We start from the raw sequence: 23,590 nt of genomic DNA, 5'->3' as shown, positions 1-23,590 counted from the left end.
GGCATACCAGATTCCTGTTATCTTATGAGTGAGACCCAGGCAGGGTAAAACAGAGGACACTGACTTCAATTCAGCCCTTTTTATGAACTTAAAACCTGAAGGAAACTACCTCAGCTTTCACCCACTGGCCTGTCATGTCCTCTATACAGTGAGATAACAATATTTATTGGCAATGTTAATATGGACTTAAGAAGCTAATTCCAGATTCTGGCACATGGCCCCTATCCAATAGAGGTGAACAAATCTGTTTGAGCATTTATGGCAATCTCCCTACAAAGTCTACCCTGGCCTTTGAGCATGGGGATGACAGGTATCAACCACCACAGCCATACTAACAGGTCTTTAACTTCAGAACCATTGTTATGGCATATGCATATTTTTAAAATACTGTCTGCTTCCCACACTCCTCTAATAAAGTACACTTTATTTCTATTAAGGGTTTTTTGAAAGCCTATGTCTCAAAACAAAACATACCACAACCATCCATCTGCCACACCATTATTTCCTAGATTCCTCCTCAGCCAAAGGACATCGAATGCTGTGAATATCTTTCTTCTTGAGAAAGGAATGTCTTTCCTCTGTTTAAGATTTTTGCATTTCCTGTCAGATAACCTTTCCTTGTGGCATGCTATTTCAGACTTACAGAAAGTCAGGAAGTGCCCTGGCTCTCCCTGGAAAAGCCACTCATAATCTAGATTCTCCTGGAAATCTGCTGACTAAATTCTGGAAGTTGAGTAAGATTTAGAGAAACCTATGAAATGAACTCAGATCCATCCTCCGGGGCTTCCTGAAGCCCTGGTGGGCATGCTAACTCGCTGGTGGCCTGACCATAGAAACCAGAGACCAGGGCACAGAGTCTAGTTGGGTAGATTTGCTGTCCATGCCTACAAATCACCTGGTGTAGAGTCAAAATGCAGGTTCCCAGGCTAGCTACTCATCAAGACTGAGATAACCTTGGACCTCCACCTCAGGAATGTTCTGATAAACATGACCAACTGATGGCAGTTTTAAGAACTGTGACACTGGGGCCAGAGAGATGGCTCTGCAGGAAAAAGCACTTGCCACCAAGCTTACAAACCCGAGTGATCTCTGAAACCCTTATGGCAGAAGGAGAGAAGCAACTGGAGCAGGCTGTCCTTTGACCTCCACACCCACATCCATATATATATACTAAATGCATAAACACAAACCATGAAGAGTCATTACGCTGTTTCCTTGCAATCAACTAACTGTTCCATTGTTCAGACTTTAGGGTGACAGTTACCCTTGTTTTTTCATCATTTGTCATTCAGCAAATATTGAGACAATCTTCCTTGGAAGGGTCAGTGAGAAGCTCCCTAGAGTAGGGGGCACACTTATCAGAAGGAGCCTCATCTCTAGCAACTTACCTCATGAGCTCGCCCACCCTCCACACAATATTCATTTTGCTTTTCCCATGTTCTCCCTTCCTATCACTGTACCTGGCCCCTTGTTGGGTTTCTTCTTTATATCTCTTGGGACTTTAACTCCCATGTTCACAAGCCAGGGTCAGCTTGGGTGTCCTAACAGAATGCCCACTGCAAAGTTATCATGGTAGATAGATAGCCTGCTCAGTGAGTAAAGGAATAAACGGTTTTACTTGCTTAAAGTGTTTATACCTAGATTATGGGGGATTTGTGCAAACCAGTATATAAATCAGTAATAAGAAGAGGCAAGGGGATAATTTCACCAATAATGTGATTGCTACTTTACAAGGACTGAGTTTGATCACCAGAGGCCACATAAAAAGCCTTATGTGGTTGGACAGTCATACAGTCCCGGTGCTGGGGAGGCAGAGACAGAAGGATCCCTGTGCCTCAGTAGATAGTGAGACTAGCCTAATCAGGGAGCTCCCAGTCCCACACAGAGGCTTGTCTTTTGTAGAAAAAAAAACGGGGGGGATGATGTCACTCAAGATTGATGATCTGAGTCTAGGGCAGGACTCACACCCAAGAGTTATTGGCCATCAAAAACTGAATGCCATAGGTTTTGTTTTGCTTTTGTTGTGGTAGTGATTGATTGATTGATTGATTGATTGATTGATTGATTTTTGAGTGAGAATGTGAAGTTGGAAAGGTAAGGAGATAGGAGAGAATCTAGATCTGGAAGGCATTGGGGGAGCAGAATGAGTCTGATCAAACTATGTTTGTTGCATGCAATTTTCAAAGAATAAATAAAAACATCATTTTTTTTAAATAATAAAATGGCTGGCTTCTGAGGCACATGCCCGAGGGTGGCCTCCATTTTCTACATGCACAGGAAGACATATGGATGGAAACTTATACATGCATACACAATGTAAGTAAATATGTCATAAAGGTGCTAAAAAGAAGATGAGAGAAATGGAGAAGACTTTGTATTCACTGTGTAGAGTTTGGGGAATGCTAGCTTTAAATCACAGCGCAGCAGAGAGCAACATGAGACAACCATGCCACCCAGGAGGAACCAAAGACCTCTGTTAAGAGGTAAAATACAGCAGTGGGGAGCTGTAGGGAGACAGCATCCTGCAACCAGGTAATGGTAATTCATGATGGGAAGTTAGGGGCCCTGAGTATGTTGTAAACCCAGAAGTCACAGGTCCAAGATCTGTTATGTAACATTAATGCCAGAGGAACAAGAGGAAGCAGGCTCAAACAATGGGGAAGAAGAGACGTGTTTGTTAAACAGCAAGTCAATAAAAAGCCACACTTGGGGAAGCGGAGAAGAGGGCCAAATATCAGCAACGCCCACCCCCACCAACATACTTCCTTTAGCAATGCACAACATGGACTCTAAAGACAATCACAACTGATAGAACAAAGTCTGCTCAAGAAGTGACAGTTGGTCATCTCTCGTGCTGTTTTCTGGGCACAGATTCCTTATGTGAACTGTACCATCTGCTTGGGGACAAACCTTTTCATGACACTCATAATGCCTCTTAGTACCTCCTTGTGCATCATGTGCTGTGGAAACCAAGTAACCTGGCTACACTTAGGATGGTAAGCTCTGTCGGTCATTACCTGTGAGGTACATCTGCTCGTGAATCTCCGTGACACTCAGGAGCTCAGCATTCTGCTGCTTGCAGCTTGCTCTTGCCTGGTGCCAGGTTAAGGCAGACTTGGAGTTTATCTGGTAAAGAATGCCAGTCAGTGGGTCTGTATTCCACAGCCTCTTGCTGCCCTCAACTGAGAAAGAAGACAACGAATTAGCTGTGTCATGCATGGGAGCTGCTTCCAGTGAGCAGAGCATTTTAAAAACCCACCCAGTTCCCAGGGACAAATCTTCTCCTGCTGTCCCTTGTTTTAACGCCCTTTCTCACTCCTGAGAGGAAGAGTAGACTTCTCACGAGCCAACATCATTTATAGTGTTTCATACGCCTAAGGCAGGAAAGAGACACCTTCTCCCTGGTTCACTGCCGAGACACTTGGACCAGATGATGGAGCAGACACAAGGAAGAGAACTCAGGACAGCAGCCCAGCGTTCTGGAGCAGGGAAGGAAATCGGTAAGGGAGAGAGAGTAAATGAGTGGTTTCTCGTGGCAAGGGGCTCTGTGGTCTCCTCTTTCCTTTTAAGAAAGAAGGGCCTACGAGGGAAGTTCCCAGGTTTCTTCAGGCAGGTTGACAGTAAAGTAACCTTCAGAGCACCATTCTCTCATCACGAGGACATCTTAGCCTAGGTCTTAGCAATAGAATGTGTTAATTATTAGACTTTCTTCTCTTGGTTTAAAAAAAAGGCCATTTTAGCTTATATTGACTCTTGGCTGTTATATGACTGAAAACTTGGTAGATGCTACAAAGGCCAACACTATAGATAACTATTATTTACAGCCTTTGACATATAAGGTGCTTGGAAGCTAGTAAATAAAATGTTTTTCTATGTCCCTTTCTTACTTTCTCAATAAAACAAAATTCTTCTTTTGAAAATAGGAAAATGGGGGAAAAAAGGTGTGACCTTCAGATTTACTTACCAGAGAAAGAAAGGGGATTATATAACTCTAACAATTATATAATTTTATTATATGATAAAGTATTCAGCTTGCCAAGCAGCATCTCGCAGATAGCATGATGATTCTTAACCCTGGCTGGAATTGTGTGTTGTGTCTGACGAGGCAGTGGCAATGAGAATGTTTTCAGACACACATACACACCACGTCCTGTGATTGACATGTGTGGTGACATGACACAACAAAGAGGAAGGAGGGCAATGGCACGGAAGTGTCCAAAGTTTGCTGCCGCTGAGGATAACAGTGAAAATGGAGTCCTGGCCTCTGCAGAAGGTAAGTGGGCACCAGAGGACTGAGATCCCCAGGCCCAGCACTAAAACAGCTATAAAGTCACAGTATGCTTACAAAAACATAAATTTCCATTGCTAATGTCAAACTTAGAATGGTCTGATGCCTGACAAATCCAATGCTTGTGTAAATGAGACTTTCCAGGGAGACCTACTTAGGTTTTATTTGAAGGCAAACGTTTTAAGGACTATTTTATAATTGTGGTTGTTGCTTAGAATAGGGGAGAATATGTAACTGTTAACTAAAGGACGGTGCTTTCTAAAGGACGGTGCTTTCTAAAGGACGGTGCTTTCTTATTGGGGAATAGTCAAACGGATGGAACAACCCCAAAATAAGATGAAGTAACTCTTCTCTTCATTTAAAGAAAGTCTCCCTTGTGTTTTAGATCAAAGGGTTGAAAAGTATCTCTCAATGGACTTACAAGTGTGCTGGGTGCTCAGCTCCCCAGAGTTCAGCTTCCAGCAGTAAACCAGGAAAGCGGATAGGAAAAGACAAAGTTACAAGCTCTGGACAATCGGGAGGATGGGGTGTCTTCCTTTTCCTGTTCTCATGATACATGAAAACGAGTGTCCAAATAGAAGACATTACAATAAACAACCCAAAGGACAATGACGGAAGGGGTTGGTGTCACTAGCTCAGTAACTGATACCTCCTTGCCCTGTCTCAATCCTACTGGGCTGAAGGCTAATATAAAATAATAAAACAATGTAAATTAAAACTCTGCCTTGGATGAACCACAAAGCAAAATACAAATTTATGCAGATGAAAATAAAATAACTCTTCTATAGGCATTTGCCTTTTATATATGTTTTCTATCTGGAAAGAATATATCATTTGGCTACACAGAATGCACAGAATTAACGAGACGGAACAAGAACATTATTGTGCTGGATGTACTAGACACCCCCTTTCCATACATATCCAAGGACTACAAAGCCTTCTTTGTGCTCCTGACATCCCACTTGTGTTCTACACTTTATCCCTTGCACATCCATGTAAGAGGTCTCTATCAGTATCAACAAGCAGAGCACACTGTAGTTGGATCCCCCGAACACATACTCCTAAGAAAAATTGGGACAGATCTAGAAAAATATCATTTTTCCTAAGTAAAGACAACTAACTCTTCACTGGTTGAAAAATAGGGGTACTTTAAAAAAAAACCACTTTTTCACACAAAAGAGTTCTTATTCAAAACATTAGAAATCTATAGAGCTCGAATGAAAACCAAATTTCTAAATATTACTATGAGAGGTAAATACATCTTCCTCCACTGGGGCCAGAGAATTGTACCCATCAGGACGTGAAGCCTGTGACCTTCAAATGTTGTTATAAAGACATCTACCTCAGTCAAGGCCAGAGCATGGTATCATTATGGACTTGAAGCCTATGCCATACAGAGCATGAACTCAAGATTAATTTTAATACAATGAATAGGAATTATAAACTCAAAAGGTCAAGTAGGGCAAATTCTCACAAGTCTGGCTGTAGTCTGACATTAAAAAGTTTTGTTTAGCCTTACTGACTTAGAATATTGGTGTAGTAAGCATCCCGGTGTGTGGGTCAGTAGTCACAAAATGGTCAGTAGGAAACAACAGTATTGCTACTCAGATAATTCAATAGCAGTTCTGGACCAGACTGGAGTCTGCTCTCTGGCCCAGTTCCTTTATGGAGTAGCAGAAAACCCATGTTCTGTGATATACAGAAACATGCTGCCATTTCCCAGCAGTCGGTGTGAAAGAGGCTGACTGTAAGTAACTTAGATAGAGTACTTGGCTTCAGGAAGTATGTTCAGAGAAACAGAAGTTAAACCAAGACCTCAACCTCCTCCTCCCTCAGCCCTAGCTCTGCCCTCCAGCTGCCCTCCCCAGCCCCACCTAAGCTGCCACACATTGTCTTACAGATTCTTACAAATGGATAGAACCACAAGAACTCAAGTTCTGGTACTCTATGTGGTCTTGTATGTTCTTAGTGACAACAAACTTCCATTTTTGAAGGACTGAGAAAAGCATAGGTTACCCACTTCCCTTGACTTCCAGCTCAGTCAAATTCCACCCTTCTTACATTGAGATTCAGAAGCCTCCGTCAGTATCATTTGTATAGGAAGGAGCTCCAGAACGTGGTGATGAGAAACGAGAGAGCCTTCAGAGCCTCTCTCCCACCAAACGCATTTGTGGTGTCATTTAAATTCCTGCTCTAACCCATGGCTTTATAAAACTAAAATATTTGGTGTTTGGGACAATGATGTCCCTACCTCCAGTACTGACTGTATACAATACAATATACAGTACAATTTGCCCTAAAATCTTAGCAAAGAACCGATAGGGCCAGGATGTGTAGCTCAATAGTAGAGTGTTTGCTTGGCATGTGCAAGGCTGGGTTTGATTGCTAGCAAAAAGAAAGATAGAGAAAAAGAGAGAAAGAGAAATAAGGGGAAATAAAGCAAGAAACAAAGAAAGGTAGAGGGTAAAAGTAAAGGGGTTAATTCATGCAAGGAATGTTGGGACAACTAGAGATGGTGCCTGATCTTTCTCTCAAGATCTAAATACAAAAGGATGGTCTTTAGCCATGATGGTTCATTTTCTCCATGGTCAAATGGGAGCCACAGCATCTGTAAAGGGTTACAGTGGGATACTCCAGAATAATAAGTGTAAAAGAAATGGAGCATATGAGCTACATAAAGTCCAGGTCCTTCCAGCATGTCGCCATGCTGAATGTTCCAAGTGTACCGCTCTCAGTTACTTACACTGCAGTGGACAAAATCCAAACAGCTTGTCGGTGTCATAGTCAGTGGTGGTTCCACACCAGAGCCATCCATCTGACCGCCCGGCAGAGGTGCAGTCTGCGTACCACTTGTTTTCAAACTTGAATGGAAATGCACAGACAGCTCCGTTTGCATTGCCCAGTAAGGAGTACATGGCTGGAGGGACAGAGAGATTTGCATTTAGAATGTGACTCCTGTCTGTATGCTGACTTTACAATGTACCCTGAAAGAGTTGGTCTCGCTCACCTAATCTGTGAACCCTTTCCCCCTCTGCTTCTACGGAGTCTTTTTTTGCTAGGCACCTGTTGCACCAAGTACTTAAAAAACATCTCTAGTACCACCCCTTTGCCTCCACCTTTCTGAAGGGACTATCTCCTTCCTCTGAGGAAAGACGGGTAATAAGCTTTTGGGGACACCAGCTTTAACTTCTGCCTTCCCTCCAAGGCAACGCAGATGCTATCCCCTTCCTCCTGGGTGGAATTATAGTCTCCGTAACTATTTAGGTTGAAAACAATCGTAAAGCTATGGAGCTTGCTGCAAGTGAGGGTAGGAGTTGGGATCTCTGAACCCATATGAACAGGGAAGTGTGGACCAATCCCCAGAGCAAACTGGCTAACTAGACTCACAGGTCAGCGAGTGCCAGGGTCAAGGGAGAGACTCTACTCAAGATGGAGAGAGTGATGGAAGGAAACACTAGACGTCAACCCCTGACACACGAGCAACATACATCCATACACACATGTTTATACACATGTAAACATGAATACCATACACATAGACACACATGCAAAAAACATCCATGGAGTCAAGCACAGGGGCAATATTCAAATCCCCTCCAACTACTTGACTTACTCTCTCAACAGTGATGCGGGGGAGAGGGTAGGAACAGCATGCTTCTCTAATGCATGTCTTAAAAAGAAACTACTCAATCCCTTACACTGTTTGCAGTCAAAACTCTTCTCTCTGAGTTTGTTTTAAAAAATGTATTTAAGCGGCACAGGATCATTATTTAGCCCATCATGGTCTCAATTTTTTACCTCTTGTCCCGGTCTCCCAAATGTTGGCTCAAAGGCTTGTACCACCATGCCAAAGATTCCTTTACTGGGGTTCTTTTGTATTTGTTTCTCTTTTCTTTTACCCATTATGCTTATTTCAAAATGCTATTCCAGCTTTAATTCTGCTAAGCTCAGGGTCAGATCTCTTCTATTTTTTTTTTTAATGTATTTGGGATGGAGCTTTATGAGTCAGACAGCACATGAGGAAGTGAGAGAGCAACCTGGAGAGTAGGGTCTTTCCTTCCACAGTGTGGAACTTCAGGAACTGAACTCAACTCATCAGGCTTGTCAGTGAGTGTCCTCACCACTGAGCCATCTCGCCAGCCCTGGGACCAATCCTCCCATCTTAAGTTTACACAAAGAACATGGCTGGATTCAGTAAGAATCGAGCCAAGTCTTAGTGCCGAGGTTGCCCACTTCTTCCCGAAAAGACAGCCATGGGAACCAGCACAAGACCAGCTGTACCCTTCAATAAGTCAGTCGACACAGTCTCGGACTGTATCTGTATGGGTGTCTCTTCGAGAGGGGGTATTCAAAAATGGGCACAGACGAGATCCAAAGAACCAAACTCCACCCTGCCTACCTCATTAAAGAAGCACAAAAATGCTATCGATTAGTGTTCCCTTTAGAGCTCAAACTTCCAGATAATCCTTTAAACCATCCAGTCTACAGTTCTGATACTATTATCAACCAGGTGTGCAAGGAGATGGTGACTTCCGTTCTAATCGATATTGCACTAATTTAATTAAACCATCGCTCCAGGGCTGGAGAGATGGTTCGGCAGTTAAGAGCAGGAAGTGTTCGTGCAGAGGACTCATGAACTCATGAGGCGGCTCACAACTGCCTTTCATTGGTTCGTGGAAGCAGATACGCTCTTCAAGAGAGATACCGCCCTTACACTCACACAGACACGCGCACACTCTCTCCCAAGCACGTGCAAACACACAATTTAATTTTTTTTAAATCAAAGTCATTTTTAGTGGCTAGGCCCTTCTGAGGTACTATTTTAAATACGGAAAGATTACCAACATGATGGCTAAATGTAACTACTGGGCCATCTTCAAAACCATCACCGGACTCTTCATAAAAATAACTCAAAGGCTCTTGGGTCCTCCTTGTGTACTGATTAAAAATCTGAATGGGGGAGAGCTCAAATAAAGCCTGCAATCTACACATTTAAACAAGCTTACCAGACGTTTCTTAAACACATTAAAAGGTGATGATTCCTACTCTAAGTACTATACACATTTCTCTCAAAGTAAATGGCAGAATGGAAAGATGGGGGTTGGGGGGGCTACCGTATTTTGCAGTACATTGAGGCATGCTAGGTGGTACAGGCCTTAATCCCAGCTACTCAGAGGACTGAGGCAAAAAGACGTCATGTTTAATGGTGGTTGTCTGAGCTACATAGTGTGTTCAAGACCAGCCTGAGCAACCCAGTGAGACCCTGCCACATAATAAAAGGTAAACACCTACAATGACTGAGGATGCAGCTCATCAGGGGAGCACATGCCCAGAATGTGTGCTGTGTTAGGTTTGACCCCAACTACTGTGGGGAAGAAAATAAGTAAACGAGTTCAATGCGATGACCTCTAACTCTATTACCCTCACATTTAATTCCTCAATTCGACAACTGTTCCCTTTTTAGAATGGAACACAGTCGAGTTTGAGCGACCCCGCCCTGCCCCACAAGCCTTGTATTGAGTTTACCCTGGAAAGGATGTTGCTTGGGTTGCCTCTCTTGTGGTGTCCAAGTTTATATCATGGTCAATAAATGCCTGGAAATAACTCCACTCTCGCCTACTTCAATTTGTACTGTCATCTTCTTTTTAGGACAGAGAACAGAAAGCAGACAAATAACCTCTTTACCAGGAACTGGGCTCCTGGCTGACTCACTGTGATAAGCTAGATTCAACCTTTGTCCCCAGCCCTGGCAACAAAGTAAGTTTGGACTAGGTTTCCCTGGGCCCCAAAGTCCTGCTCTTCCTCTGACCTTGAAGCTGTTCTAGATAACACCTCACAATAGCCCAGTGTCCAAATGAGAAATGGGGTTGCAGCATCATCTGACCCAAGACAGCAGCCTTTGGTAAAGGCTTCATGTTCTATTGAATTGTCTTGCTTTGGTCTCTGGTTCTCAGTGAGTGAAACTGAACCAAGACAAGGGTAGGCTAAGTACTCTGATTTTATTTCCCCCCTTGAGAGCTTGAAGAATCAACTTCAAATACATCAACCACACATCAACACACATACACACACACACACACACACACACACACACACACACACACACACAGGCTACCTCTTTTTAAGGCAGGTGACTAATATGTTTGCTAATTCCTGAGCCAGTTCTTCCGTTTGAATAATCCAGAATGATTATTGTCTCTAAATACTTTGAGGTGACAGAATACATAAGAAACACTCAGAGTTTCTTTTCAGGTGATCTAAAGGAAAGAATATTCTTGGGATCATTTCTCCAGAGAGTTCTTAACCTTACCCTTGAGGTAAGGAAAAGTCTGGTTAGACTTAATGAGACAGTCTCATCCTGTCAAATAGAAGGCTTCAGGTCAAAGACCATGATGAAATGTTTCTGAAAAGTATAATGTCTTGCCTCAAAATAAGTAATATGAAGACATTCAAAAGTAATGTTTACCTGTGAATTACCAATAACTACCAGTTATTGGGGACATTTTTCCTATACCCGTTGGCCATCGTATCTGTCTAGAACACGGGGTAAATTCAAAAGCCGTTTCCTGTACAGACCTCTCTAGGGCATACTTAGCTCCTTCAGTGTCAAACAAAGAGATGAAGAGATAGCTGAATCGCCCTCAGCCTCCTACCTTCATATCCCCTAGAGCACAGGTCATCTGTGGTCCCGTAGACCTTCCATCTGCTCCACAAACCGGAACCTTTGTAAAGCTTGATATTCTTTTCTTGCCTGTTGCCATAGTTAAAATATAGCTCTGTGCCCTTGATTCCAAAGAGTGTGTCGTTTTTACACTCCCATTTCTGAAATTCACTTTTCGAGTCGCAGGCATACAGGGTGACGGAGGCCCAGTCAGTTTTCGATGGCACCCCCAAACACAATTTGAAAGCAACACTCATGATCTGCGACTCCGACACCCAGCGGAATTTCTGGGATTCAGCTTCCGGGTTGCAAGTTGCCGTCTGAACGGAGATGGCGCTTAGAGCGTCCACGCAGCGCTTGTGGTCCTCATTATAGATTAAAAATTGCCGTGAGTCTGTTTATAAAAGGGAAAGAACACTTAGGTATGTTCGCATAGACAGGGCAGTACTTTAGGATAAAACTTCCTAGACTTTTAGTTTCCCTAAGGAGTTACGATTGGAGGAAAACCGGTGAAGGTAACTGTGCCTTGGAGTATGGGGGGGAAGAACCTGGAGCAGGGAACTGGTGGTTGAAAGTAAATGAGTACGGATGGCTCTAGCCCCTAAGCATAAATGTCCCTCTATAAGCATAAATGAATTCACGTCAAAGTATTTCTTTTCTGCTTGCTTTTAAAGACTGGGCTATACAAGGAAAGTAAATGATTAAGTTCTGGCAGAAACATATGCTGACCACTTCTTGTGACATTTCCCTAAATTCATTGTGTCTGTTTTCTATGGTTCTTTCTAAATGAGCTTGTTCTAGGGAGCCTGATGTTATCCATTTGAATTCCTTTGGTTTCCTGAAACCGAGACTCCATCAAGCCTAAATCCAGAACACCGGCTACCATTTGCTTCTCTGGAGTTGACAACTATCCCCTGCATATGCCATAGTTGACCTGGTCACGTGTTGTGATGGTTTGTATATGCTTGGCCCAGGGAGTGGCAGGATTAGAAGGTGTGGCCCTGTCCGAGGAAGTGTGTCACTGTGAGTGTGGGCTTTAAGACCTTCATGCTAGCTGCCTGGAAGTGAGTATTCTGCTAGCAGCCTTCAGATCAAGATGTAGAACTCTCAGCTCCTCCTGCACCATGCCTGCCTGGATGCTGCCATACTCCTGCCTTGATGATAATGGACTGAACCTCTGAACCTGTAAGCCAGCCCCAGTTGAATGTTGTCCTTAAAAGGGTTGCTTTGGTCATGGTGTCTGTTCACAGCAGTCAGTAAAACCCTAAGACACGTGTATAACTGAACTCCAGTCTACACCTCACCTCCCTTTGTTATCCTCTTCAACAAAAATGTAAAGATTACAAGTAGCGTGCTTTGCCCATAATAAAGCACAGGAGAAAAGTAAATAGAACTTTTCTCAAAAGCTACTGTGAGCGTTTATCACGGGCAAATGCTCGTTTAGCCCCACCCCCCTGATTTAAAAACAAAAACAAAAAAAACGAAGCAGTTGGAGGATCTTCCATTGAGCTTAGCTCTCCCTAGCCAGCCTTGGCTTCTTCCACTTTTCAGAGAGCTTGTCTCAGCACATCTCTCTTCACTTCAGATTTCAGACATTTTAGATTTACTGTTGGCAGGTCTTATTAAAAGCCTTTATTACAAGAAAAAGTCACCCAGGAGGCAGCCAGTCATCGATGGTAAAGTTCAGTAAAGTCTGCCTAGTTCATGTGCCTAGTTTTAATCTGTGGTTCATTTTAATTCCACTTAATTGCAGTAACATTTTAATGAACTGTCTTAGGTTTCTATGGCTGCGATTAAACATCATAACCAAGTTGGTGAGAAAAGGGTTGATTCCAGCTTACAACTCTTGGGTCACAGTCCCCCATCCAGGGAACTCAAGGCAGGAACCGGAGCAGAGAAAGTGGAGGAGCCCTGCTCAGCATCCTGTTCCCCCTTTGGCTTCCTCAGCTTGTTTTCTACAACTCAGGAGCCCCTGCCCACGGGTAGTGTAAGCCCAGTGTCTCCTATCAATTATTAATCATGAAAATGCCCTGAAGTTTGCCCACAAGCAGTGTGATAGAGGTAATTCCTCATTCAGGTTCCTCTTTCCAAATAACTCTGACCTATGTCAAGTTGGATAAAAACCAAAAGAAAAAAAGAAAGAAAGAAAGAAAGAAAGAAAGAAAGAAAGAAAGAAAGAAAGAAAGAAAGAAACCACGAGGCAGGGTGAACCAACAGTCACTCTTTTCTCCTCAATGATGAACCACAATGCACCCAGATGCACAAGCCTAAATCTAGTTGACACCCTTGATTCCCAGCTCTCTCTCTCTCTCTCTCTCTCTCTCTCTCTCTCGCTCGCTCGCTCGCTCTTTCTCATCCACCCCTACAGATTCTCTTTGTCTACAGAATTGCAACACACATCTCCTCCTCCAATCTTTTCTCCCCACTAGACATCGTCACTCGTCTGTGCCATGAAACCATGGTCTTGCTCCACTCAAAACTCTTTCTGAAACAGAATCATCAAGGCAGATGACTCCTGATGACCCAGCTTTCTTTTCAATGGTCCTGACACGTCTCTCTACAACAGAATGCAACAGAATGACTGCATCCACTGTACCGCGTAGAAGAGCCACGTTCTTTACATTCCGGCCATCTCTTTGCTGGATTGCCCTTATGTGCATTATTTTAATTGAGCGCTTGTTAATAAAATGGTTTTGTTTCTTTTCTCTTAACGAGTTGGGAGACAATGTTGTTTCTAATTAAAATGATTATTTTCTAACTGCAGAAATCCTTCAACATTGGAACAAAGGATCCAGCAGAGAAGTATCTGCCCTTCACAGCTCGCCCCTGGACAAGGAGATACACAACCCTGACACTTCTCCCTCTTTCTCCTCAGCATTCAGCCCCTTTGCCCCTCATTCTCTGCTCTCAGCACCACTTACCGCCTCCAGCTCTGGGCCCTTCTGTCACTCACCACTCCTGGCTGGTTTGGCACTTCATGGTACCAGGTCAAAGGTCAGTTCCTCCACGAGCTGGCTACCCCCACTCATTCTCTTCTCCCTTTTCTGTATGATATCCACAACCATCTTGAAGAATATGTTCTCCTTTCATTTGTGAGCTTTGTGGAGGTTGGGATTTTTGAGACAAGCAAGCCTTGAGGTCTCCATGGTGCAGAGGCTGGTCTTGAACTCCCGATCCTCCGGCCTCTGTCTTCCAGGGACTGAGATAACAAGTATGTACCACCAAACCTCGTTTACTCATTCTCATTGTGTGTCTTTGCTATAATATAAGCTCCACGAGATGGGCATGGCCTCTCTGGGTCAATACTATCATCTTTCCACAGAAAGCTTAAATAATTTTTAAGTTATTTATACAAAGGTGGTAGATTCATGATTATGGAACTATTTTGAGTTTGTGTTTTTCCCTGCAAGTGCATGTCCCCTTAGACACTTAAGCATCTGGACTTCTGAGATGGTGATAAAATACACACTTATCGCTGCTCATTTCCTGTGTTTCTCCTTTGTCACTAGATGCAGAGCAAGGGTGATGTGGCTGCCATCAGACAATGCAAGGAAACACAACGTTATCATGACATACTGACAGAAACACACTGCTTATTCTCCCGATGGTCAGGGCAGAGTTTCTCTTGCACCATTGTCTCTGTCAAATGCATCTTAATTTAACAGTCATACATCTGCCTCCAAAGGGATGTTGAAGACCTTGACCAAGAGGCAGCTTGTGACATCGCTGCCATTTCCAAGCATTCCAGTGGACAATTGGTAAGCATTCTAATGCTTGTCCATGCTCGTTATGCATCTGTAACAGAAATGCTACAACGCTGAACACATAGGGACACACGGACACGCATGTTCATTTCTCTGCGGTCTCACTATGGACCACGATACCTGAAGATTTTCTTTAATACTTACATACTAGAAACATGTAAAGGAGAGTCTCCTTTCACCTTTATCTTTCTCACATCAGACCTACTTTTCAACAAATACTTGGTAAGCATCTCCTGTGCTGAGTGTTATGCTGGTGACAATATAAAGAATCCCAAGACATTCGTTCCCTCCACATACCAAGGACATATGCTGTGATTATTTCAAGGACAAGAGAGAGAGAGAGACAGAGACAGACAGAGAGAGACACAGAGAGACAGAGACAGAGAGAGAGAGAGAGGGAGGAGAGAGAAGCAAACAAGCAAACAAACACGAGAAAATATATCGGAAGTAGTGGTAACTTTCAGTCCACTATCTCAGATATAATAACAACAAGAACAACTTTAGAGAGGCCAGAAATATTAGTAAAGTGGATAAAAGTATCTGCATCCAAGTCTGACAACCCGAGTTTGATCCCTGGGACCCACATGGTGGAAGGAGAAAACCAATTCTCACAACTTATCCTCTGAGCTCAACCTAAATTCCAGGGCACGAATGTGTGTACCTGAAAAAAACAAGCATCCAATAAGGTGTGGGTTTTCTTCTAGACATGTTTTAAAACATTATTCTATTACATTAAGCAAACTAATTAATGTCAAAAGTCTACCAGTGAAGAAATGCAGCCATAAAGGGAAGAATTGAAAAATAGAAATATAAAACACTGTGTTTCCTCATACACTTGTAGATTTCCTATACTGTCGAGTAAAATACTGACACTAAAACATACAGGAAAATAACTTCTGGAAGGCAAAGGAGTTGAATTAAGAGAGGACAGAAAAAGACTCTGTTATTTCTCAACCTCTGCTGTGTCCCAAAATGTCAGGAGTCCCTCTCCACCTGGAAACATTTTCTGACAGAGTCTGCACACAGGGCAGATTTGGTGGGTCACAGAATTCGCATCCCCTTTAAGGAGGGTATCCCCTATGACTCATGAGGAAGAATAGATACCCCGTGGATTCTGGAAGAGAGTTGGGGGTCCCATTCTAGTGTCCCCTAGATCTCCACCGCAAATCACAGTGGCCTCTGGCACAATTTCATGCTTTCCCATTTCACTTCCCCATTTGCCTAGTCAGTGCTTTCTGGGATGGCTTCCCACTAAAAGCACAGCTGTCCGATGTCATCTTCTGCGGAAACCCAGACTGAAGCTATAGTGTGTGTCTGTTAACCACCATAAATACAGTTTCAACCCACAATGCCCTCTTACCTCCTAACAGTAAGTGGGAAATACTTATCACTCAAATACACAAAAAGCTATGCTAGAAGGAGACAGGGCAGTGTTTGAGGCTTAGCAACATGGAATGAAAGGGTAAAAGAAAACTCAAGAGTTATTTTATTCTTCACTCTGATCCTTTATTCATCCACCAGAGTGTCAAGGAGGTTACTAATTCATGTCACTCCACACGGTCACTTGGAGAGGCTTAAATATGGTACTAAAAGGGGTTCTGAGCCCAAAGAGAAAGTAACAGGGCATTAAATGTTTCAATACCCCTCACATCTCCCTCACAGTATGTGTTTCACAGCTGCCCTGTCACTTACTCACATGTCGGAGGGATGGCCTCCCCCACTGCTCTGTGACCTCTCGTTCCACCTGTGTCATGAAGTCGTCCCTTTAGGCCTTGCCTCCCCACTGTCTCCTAAGTCACCAACTTCCCAGCAGTAGTCTCTTCCCCAGCTTGGGGACAACAAATGCCTGCAGAAAAGATATTTTCTCTGCATACTGCTTTTTTCCAGTGTAGTCACAAGGACAGATTCATCTCGGGTATCCATCGCCCAGAACAGAAGCAGAGTATTAGTAGCAGAGAGTGAGAGTCCACTGCTCACTGGCTGTGGCTTTGCTAAGTGTCTTAGTTATTTCTGTGCCTTCAATATATCAAATCAAGAGTGAACCATAGGATCCACCGTGTCTTATAAACGTTAAACGAGACCATTTAAGTGAGTGGAACAGCAGCAGATTACAGAAACGATTCTGAACATGGTGGTTATCCTGTTCAGGAGTGTAGAGAAGATAGGCTTGAATGGGGGTGAGAGACAGTTCAGAACAGGATGAAACTGGAAAGAAACAAAAAGAGCTGACGAAGCAGCTAGGCTCAGGAGCAGTCGGATAAAACAGCAGTGGAGCTTGGAGGAGGTCACACAGTCCACAAGGGATGTTTTGGAAGGTCCGGGACTTCCTGTGTTGCCTGAGTTAAACTCATTATTTCAACCTCAGATCCTTAACTGTAAACTGAGGATAGTATTCTCTGACAGAGTCTCTGAGACTCTCACTGATGAGCTGTAGGTAAAGCATCCAGCGTGTCTTTCTCCCTGAAGGAAACACTTAAATATTGGCTCCCTCCTTCTCTCCTCTTGAAAAGGAAAAAAAAAATCTTGACACAAATCTGAATATCTAAGTCCACATTTTCGTCTACTGTTGTTTTGAACCCCACATTCCTTTCCTGATCAGAATGGGCCAGCTGATAAAAGACGTCACCTCCCAGCCTCAGTGGTGGAAAGCCGTACTTGGGAGTAGGTGTCGCTGGCTCACAACTCCTGAAATCCACTTAGCCTTCAAGGCCTACTTGCTTCTCATGTAGTAAGACATATCACTCCTCTCTCTGCTCTGTATGACACTATGGCCTCCAGCTCTATGCATTGGCCACATTATGCTTTAGTTGTACATATATGTGTGTGTGTCTATTATATATGTAATATAATAATATATGTGTATATATTATAATACATAATATATATATTAAATTTTAAATTTGGTGGCTGACCAGATAGCTCAATGGGTAAAAGCACTTGCTACCGACCCTGAAGACCTGAGCTTGATCCCCGTAGCCCCCAGAGTGGAAGGAATGAGCCAAATTGTAAAACTTGTCTTCCGACCTTCACATGAACATCATGGCACAGACATGATACACAAATTAAAACGTAATAAAAGTGTGTTTAACAAGAAATAATCTAACGTAGGTATCTGTCCCCAGGTAAATGAGCAAACAGGCTTTCCAACATGAGGTCTGAGAAAGCTGCGGAAAGGACCACAGTAGCAAACAAAGGATGGAGAATGAGGCCAGTTTTCTCCTCCCTAAATGGAGTTCAAGTAAATAAGCACAGCATCCCTGTTGTAAGAGGTGCATTTAAGGTGAAATCAGAGTTTGTGAGAGCTGTAAGAATGGATACTACAACAGCCACAGGGCGATTAGAATGATTCTCTTCTGAGCATTAGATTAAAAAAAAAATGGCATACGTGTCCAGGTGAATGTTCCAGCATGATATCAGTGTCAGAATCACAGCTTAGCTGCTTCCCTTCTACTTTGAGCTCCCATGACGCTACAGCAGGGATGACCTAACACTCTTGCTTGAAACTCATTATTACATTATGGTGAGAAATCAAAGGGGGTGGAGCTGAAGAGCTGGACATGGAAGTGAGTGGTATCCTGGATTGGCCGCTACCTGCTAAGCACTGACCTAGGCACTGGACTGCCCAAGCCTATCACCATCAGCAGAATCCAAGGGGGCAGCACTTGTGCTAATGAGTCTTTCCTCCAAAGGAGGTTTTCCCTCATCACATGACTTCCTCTCCTTTCTTACGGTTGAACTTCCCATCACGTGACAGCCTGCTTTGCTGTGTTCTGAGATCTGGAAAGGTGTCCTGGTTGCCTTGTGGCACCAACCAACCAGAGTCTGCTGCCTGCTTCTCTCCCCAGTTCTACTTACATGGCCTCGGAGTCATAGTTGGAAGTGGACCATGGTGGGAATATTTATACCATAGCAGGTAAAAAAAAAATCAGCGAATGCCATGAATCAGCTAGTGTTTTATGTTTTGTGTTTCCTACAAAAACAGTCGTTTTTGTGTACTAGCGCACCATTGCTCATGAGCCAGACCCACCAATTTATATTTCTCTGCTTAGTCCAAGGTCATTGTCCAACATCTAGCATTAATTATAACTCCCCGTCTACATACTAATGCTTAAACACTGGCAAGAATGCCTGAGAGGTGGGTCAGAAGAGAAAGCAGGACCAGGCGGCTCCTCTCTTAACCTCTCTAGACTCCCATCGCATAACCCATAGCCCCGAAATACATAGTGGTGTTGGGACGGAATGATCCCTTCGGGGTGAGGAAAAGCTGTGGTTCATCAGGAGGTAGCAAAGGTTCTTCCTATGGGTCTTGTAAGTTGATGGGAAATCAGGAAAGTGCGTCCTTGAGAACTCAGGTGTCCTTTTATCGGCTGTTGACCAAAAATGCTCCAACTGTTCCCTTAGGGACTTGGGATATTAAGGCCAAGAGAAGGTAAAGTAAGAATGGCTGACACCTAGGCCAGAGGTGGCTCATCAGATGCAGATCATCTGCTGCTGCCTGCCAGGCCTGACCCCTGGAGTTGACCCCTGGGACCAGTGGAATGTCCTCTGACCTCCACTTGAATTTCTACGGCACACGCACGCCAAAATGCAATGAACACAATAAAACCTTTTCCAGATAAATAAATAGTGAAAAGAGATGAGGGTATGGCTCTACAGCAGAGTACAAGTCTAGAGTCTCCCAGTGAGGGGCTGAGAAATCACAGGCCTGGAGTAACACAAAAACATCTGCACCTTCAAGGGACACTCCTGCACCCACTTTTTATTTGCTTTTCATTCTCTAGAGAGACCTGAAAGACCTCATACTTTGTGTCCCAGTAACTGAGCACACCAAGTGCCCTACAGGGCCTCACACTCTCTCCCAGTATCTGTGCCCAAAGAGACCCACAGGTTCTCACACTCTGTATTCAGGTATCTGTGCCCAAAGACCTCACACTCTGTCTCAGTATTTGTAGCCACAAAGAGAAAGACATTAGGGAGGCATCCTGCTGTCTCAACGGAGGGAAACATTCCTAAGAAAATTGAGAACATCTTTATCAAACAGCTCCCTAGAAAACTTCCGGCATCAGTGTCACCATAGAACTTGGGTTAGGACCAAGGGTACAAACTGTCCAGCAGGTTTCAGTTGTCTGATGAAAAAGAAGGGTGATAAAAAAGGCAAAATAAGTCTCAAAATAGACCTGGGAGTGCAGACTCTCCCAGTCCCTCCCATTCTGGTTCTTAGGAGTCCAGAGAAATGCAGACTCAGCAATGCCCTTGAGCGTCTAAGGAGCCCTGATCAGTTCCTATGGACATATCAACCACCTTCAGACTTCAGCACTGAACACATCCGCCTGTGAGACGGTAGGAACAATTTTGGATACAGAAAAGGATGGACTTTCTAGTAATAAAAATTATGAATGAAAGGGCTCATGGGAAACTCTGAGTGTAAGAATTACCACGTCCCTGCTCTAGGGAGATTCCCCTCCTTATCAATTTGCATCTTGGATGAGGGGCAGCAACTTCCTCTTTCCCCACTAGAAATGCTCAGAGGTATCTGTAGAGAGGAGGAGAGCAGTGGCATAAACTGAAAACTAGAACTAGGGCAAACCACAAAACAAGAAACCGTTGCACACGAACCAGGTAGAAAAAACTAGACATGATGTCCTCAGGAGGACAGAGGTGCTGAGGGCTTCAGCCTGGGCGATATCTGACATGGGAGAGCGGCAGCATTGCCTGGGTGTAGCTCAACTCCCACCCCGATTGCCAAGCCACAGCCAGATGCAGGCTCTATTCGAGTCAGGTAAAAACACAGATGTTAAGGACAGTGCATTCAACTCCTCTTCCAGATGTGCACAGGACTCAGCATATACTTCAAACAAAATGGTATGCAAAGCCCCCACCTCAAAATAGACTTACCCAAGAGTTGAACAGCGACCGGAATCACAGAGATAAAAGCCAGGAGCAGGGGGAGTCTCATGGCCCAGAGTGTGTGTTCCATTGAGGGAGAAGAGGGAAAGGGGAAAAGAAAAGCCAAAGAATACAGCCCAAGTCCCCGGGTTGCCCCTTGGCTTAGTCCAGGGTCTGGGAGCCGTCTGACTGAAAAGGAGAAGAGAGGAAGCTGTCTCTTTTAAAGGACTCCTGAATTTAGGAAAACCCTCCAATTGACAGATATCCTGTCACATGGGGGCGGTTAGAAAAACAGGAATTCAAAGTTACAACTTTGCTTCGTAAGCTAAGGCACAGGGGGAAGGGGAGAGAGGAACATGTGGAGGAGAGGAGTGAACGCAGGAAGTGTGGAGAAGTGAGGACCCAAGCCTCAGGCCTCAGCTGCAGGAGGGAGAGACAGCCCAGCGGAGTTCTCCACAGGTGCTGGGCACTGACTACTTTGGAGGCCATTATCTGGGTGAGGAAAGTGACAGTCTCCAGGAGGCAGTGTGGAGGCTCTTATGCATGTAGCCTCAATTCTAATGTCAGAAAGGGAGGACACGCACTCCAAAGGTCAGAAACATTTCCTGAAGGTGTAAAACTGACCCTCCGCCCCAATCCTGTGTTCAGAGCCCCGGCCCCCGACACACACACACACACACACACCTTGGAAAGGGTCAAAGGTATGGTTCACATAGAGCTTTGCTCCTATCTCTGGAAGGAAAATGAAAGAGAAGTTAATTTTAAGACAATTTCAGTGAGGTCCAGAAAGAGAAAGTTCTAGAAGCCTTTCTCTAGAAAGCCAGAGGAAACAGTGGCAAAAGCTTTGTAGTTGGTTTGCTGCCGGGGCTCAACCATCACAGTCCTCTGAGTTGGAAAAGGGGAAGACCTCTCCCTTGCAAAAGAAAGCCTGGCTTGGGTCCAAAAGTTACTTGTTGATTCATGAAACTGGGATTCTCTCTTGACATTACAGGGTGGTTCACAAAGCACCACACAACCGACCTAAACCTTGATTTTTTTTTCAGGAGTTGAACCAGAATTAAGAATATTTTGAAATGGATAGTGGTTAGATAACCAGGGAAAGACCTGGAACCGGAGGGTGGGAAATGTAAGTGTTTCAAAAAGAAGCTTCTGGAAACACTGGAGAGTTAGAAATTGTAAACAGATGGTTTATCTGCAAATGAAAAGCTGTTAAGAAGCATCAATTCTGAGGCAAAGGTTCACACTTTACTTCCCAGTAAGAACTGTGATTTCTCTCAATAAATTTCTTCTTTAAAAGCCTCAAGTAGGAAGGTGCGGAGAGAGGACCCACAGTTCTGTTCCATCCATTCTACCAACGCTTAACTGACAAAGAAAATTCTCCCAAAACTAGAGGCACAGCAAATGTTTTGTGTCCAAACACTGCTTAACTGTCTTACCAGAGGAACATTGAAACAGTCTTTCAATATTTCAATTCCTAGCTCAGGCTGGCCTTGAATTCTTAATTCCCGTTTCGGCTTTCTGAGTGCCGGAATTATGGGTGTGCCCCGCCCCATGCCTGCTGCCCAGAAATGTTTTAATTGGTCTTTTAAACGCACGCCATTTAAATTGTTTTACCTAATTGAGGTTTACGTGGATTTACTTTCAGAGGAAAAGAAGAGTTGCCTGAATTGTAGGCGTCCCATCTGTACATCCATGGTTTTATTGCACCAATGTGTCGTGTATGCACATGATACAAATCAGAATCAGTAGCAAGACGCTGGGTTTGATATAAAGTGAAGTCCAAAGTCCCACAAAGGATTTGTTTCCAACATCTTTATCTTATTGCAACATTTATCAGGTGATCAAATCAACACAAATCAGAGCTTTCAGGTGATGGTGGAGTAGGACTTTCCGTGGACCTGTCCTTAAAACAATCTTTGTGTTGCCAGGAACTGTGAGAGGTAACACTTTTGCACTTCTGGCGTCTCTTCCAAACCTTGAAGCATCCAATTCAGAGCTTGGCTGTTTTTAAAAATAATGTTTTATTTATTTACCTTTCAAATGATGCCCTCTTCTCTTCCCGGTCCCCCCTCCAAGAGTTCTTCACCCCATTCCACTTCCCCTTTGCCTCTGAGAGGGTGCTCCTCCATCACCCCTACCACCCCGACTTCACCCCCCTCATATCCCCCTTCCCTTAGGATTAGGCCTATCCTCTCCTACTAAGGCCATAGAAGGCAGTCCTCTGCTACGTATGTGCCCGGGACCACGGACAAACCCATGCATGTTCTTTGGTTGCTGGCTTAGTCTCTCAGAGTTCCCAAGGGTCTAGGTTAGTTGACACTGTGGTCTTCCTATGGGGTTGCCGTCCTCTTCAGCTCCTTTGATCCTTCCCCTAACTCTTCCACAGGGTTCCACGGCCTCAGTCCAATGGTTGGCTGTAAATATCTGCATCTGTCTCAGTTAGCTGCTGGTAGAACCTCTCAGAGGAGCCATGCCAGGCTCCTGTCTGTAAACATAATATGGCATCTGTAATAGTGTCAGGGTTTGGTGCCTGACTATGGGATGAATCCTAAGTTGGGCCGGTCACTACATGGCCTTTCATTCAATCTGAGATTCCATGTAGATTTTGGATAGGATTTCCCATATATGAAGTATATCTCTTCAAACACTGCCATCCTCTTCACAGAGGATTTAGTCTTCCATTGCATAAACTTGGGCAGTCTTTCTACTTAATTCTTCAATTTCTGTTCACCTATGTTTTATACTTATCGGGATAAAAAATTTAAATATATATTACTATATAATATGTTATATAGTAATATATTTTAAATATATATTTGTATTTTTAAATATATATTTTTATATATTTATATATACATATATATCACGTCTGACTCCAGCTCTGCACTCCCATCCCCCATCCCTGTTTCGATTAAGAAAAGAGCAGGCCTCCCATGGATATCCTATAGAGGTTAGAAGAGGCAGCCCAGTGGGAGGAAAGGGTCCCAAAGG

General features: G+C 43.8%; 1 protein-coding gene and 1 long non-coding RNA gene across 3 annotated transcripts in view; one reads left to right on the top strand and one right to left on the bottom strand.

Annotated features, from left to right (window-relative positions):
- Positions 1-20,774, bottom strand: part of Mrc1 (mannose receptor, C type 1) — an 81,687-nt gene extending 60,913 nt beyond the window's left edge. The window contains exons 1-4 of one of the 2 annotated variants that reach the window (NM_001106123.2): positions 20,609-20,774; positions 10,942-11,343; positions 7,032-7,205; positions 3,018-3,182 (exon numbers count right to left, since the gene is read on the bottom strand). In NM_001106123.2, the coding sequence (NP_001099593.2) occupies positions 3,018-3,182; positions 7,032-7,205; positions 10,942-11,343; positions 20,609-20,669 (802 nt within the window). In that variant the 5' untranslated portion in view covers positions 20,670-20,774. Of the gene's footprint in view, positions 1-3,017; positions 3,183-7,031; positions 7,206-9,814; positions 9,968-10,941; positions 11,344-20,608 lie in introns of those variants that run through there. The other variant, XM_063276254.1, reaches the window with a different exon arrangement.
- On the top strand, positions 11,338-15,005 carry LOC134482611 (uncharacterized). The gene is made up of 2 exons (XR_010058995.1): positions 11,338-13,943; positions 14,459-15,005. It is a non-coding gene; the product is annotated as an uncharacterized LOC134482611 (long non-coding RNA).
- Positions 20,775-23,590: the final 2,816 nt, after the last annotated feature.

The sequence above is a fragment of the Rattus norvegicus genome, chromosome 17 (genome assembly GCF_036323735.1).
Source record: "Rattus norvegicus strain BN/NHsdMcwi chromosome 17, GRCr8, whole genome shotgun sequence".
NCBI classification, from domain to species: Eukaryota; Metazoa; Chordata; class Mammalia; order Rodentia; family Muridae; genus Rattus; species Rattus norvegicus.
This window is presented reverse-complemented; position numbering and strand designations above follow the sequence as displayed.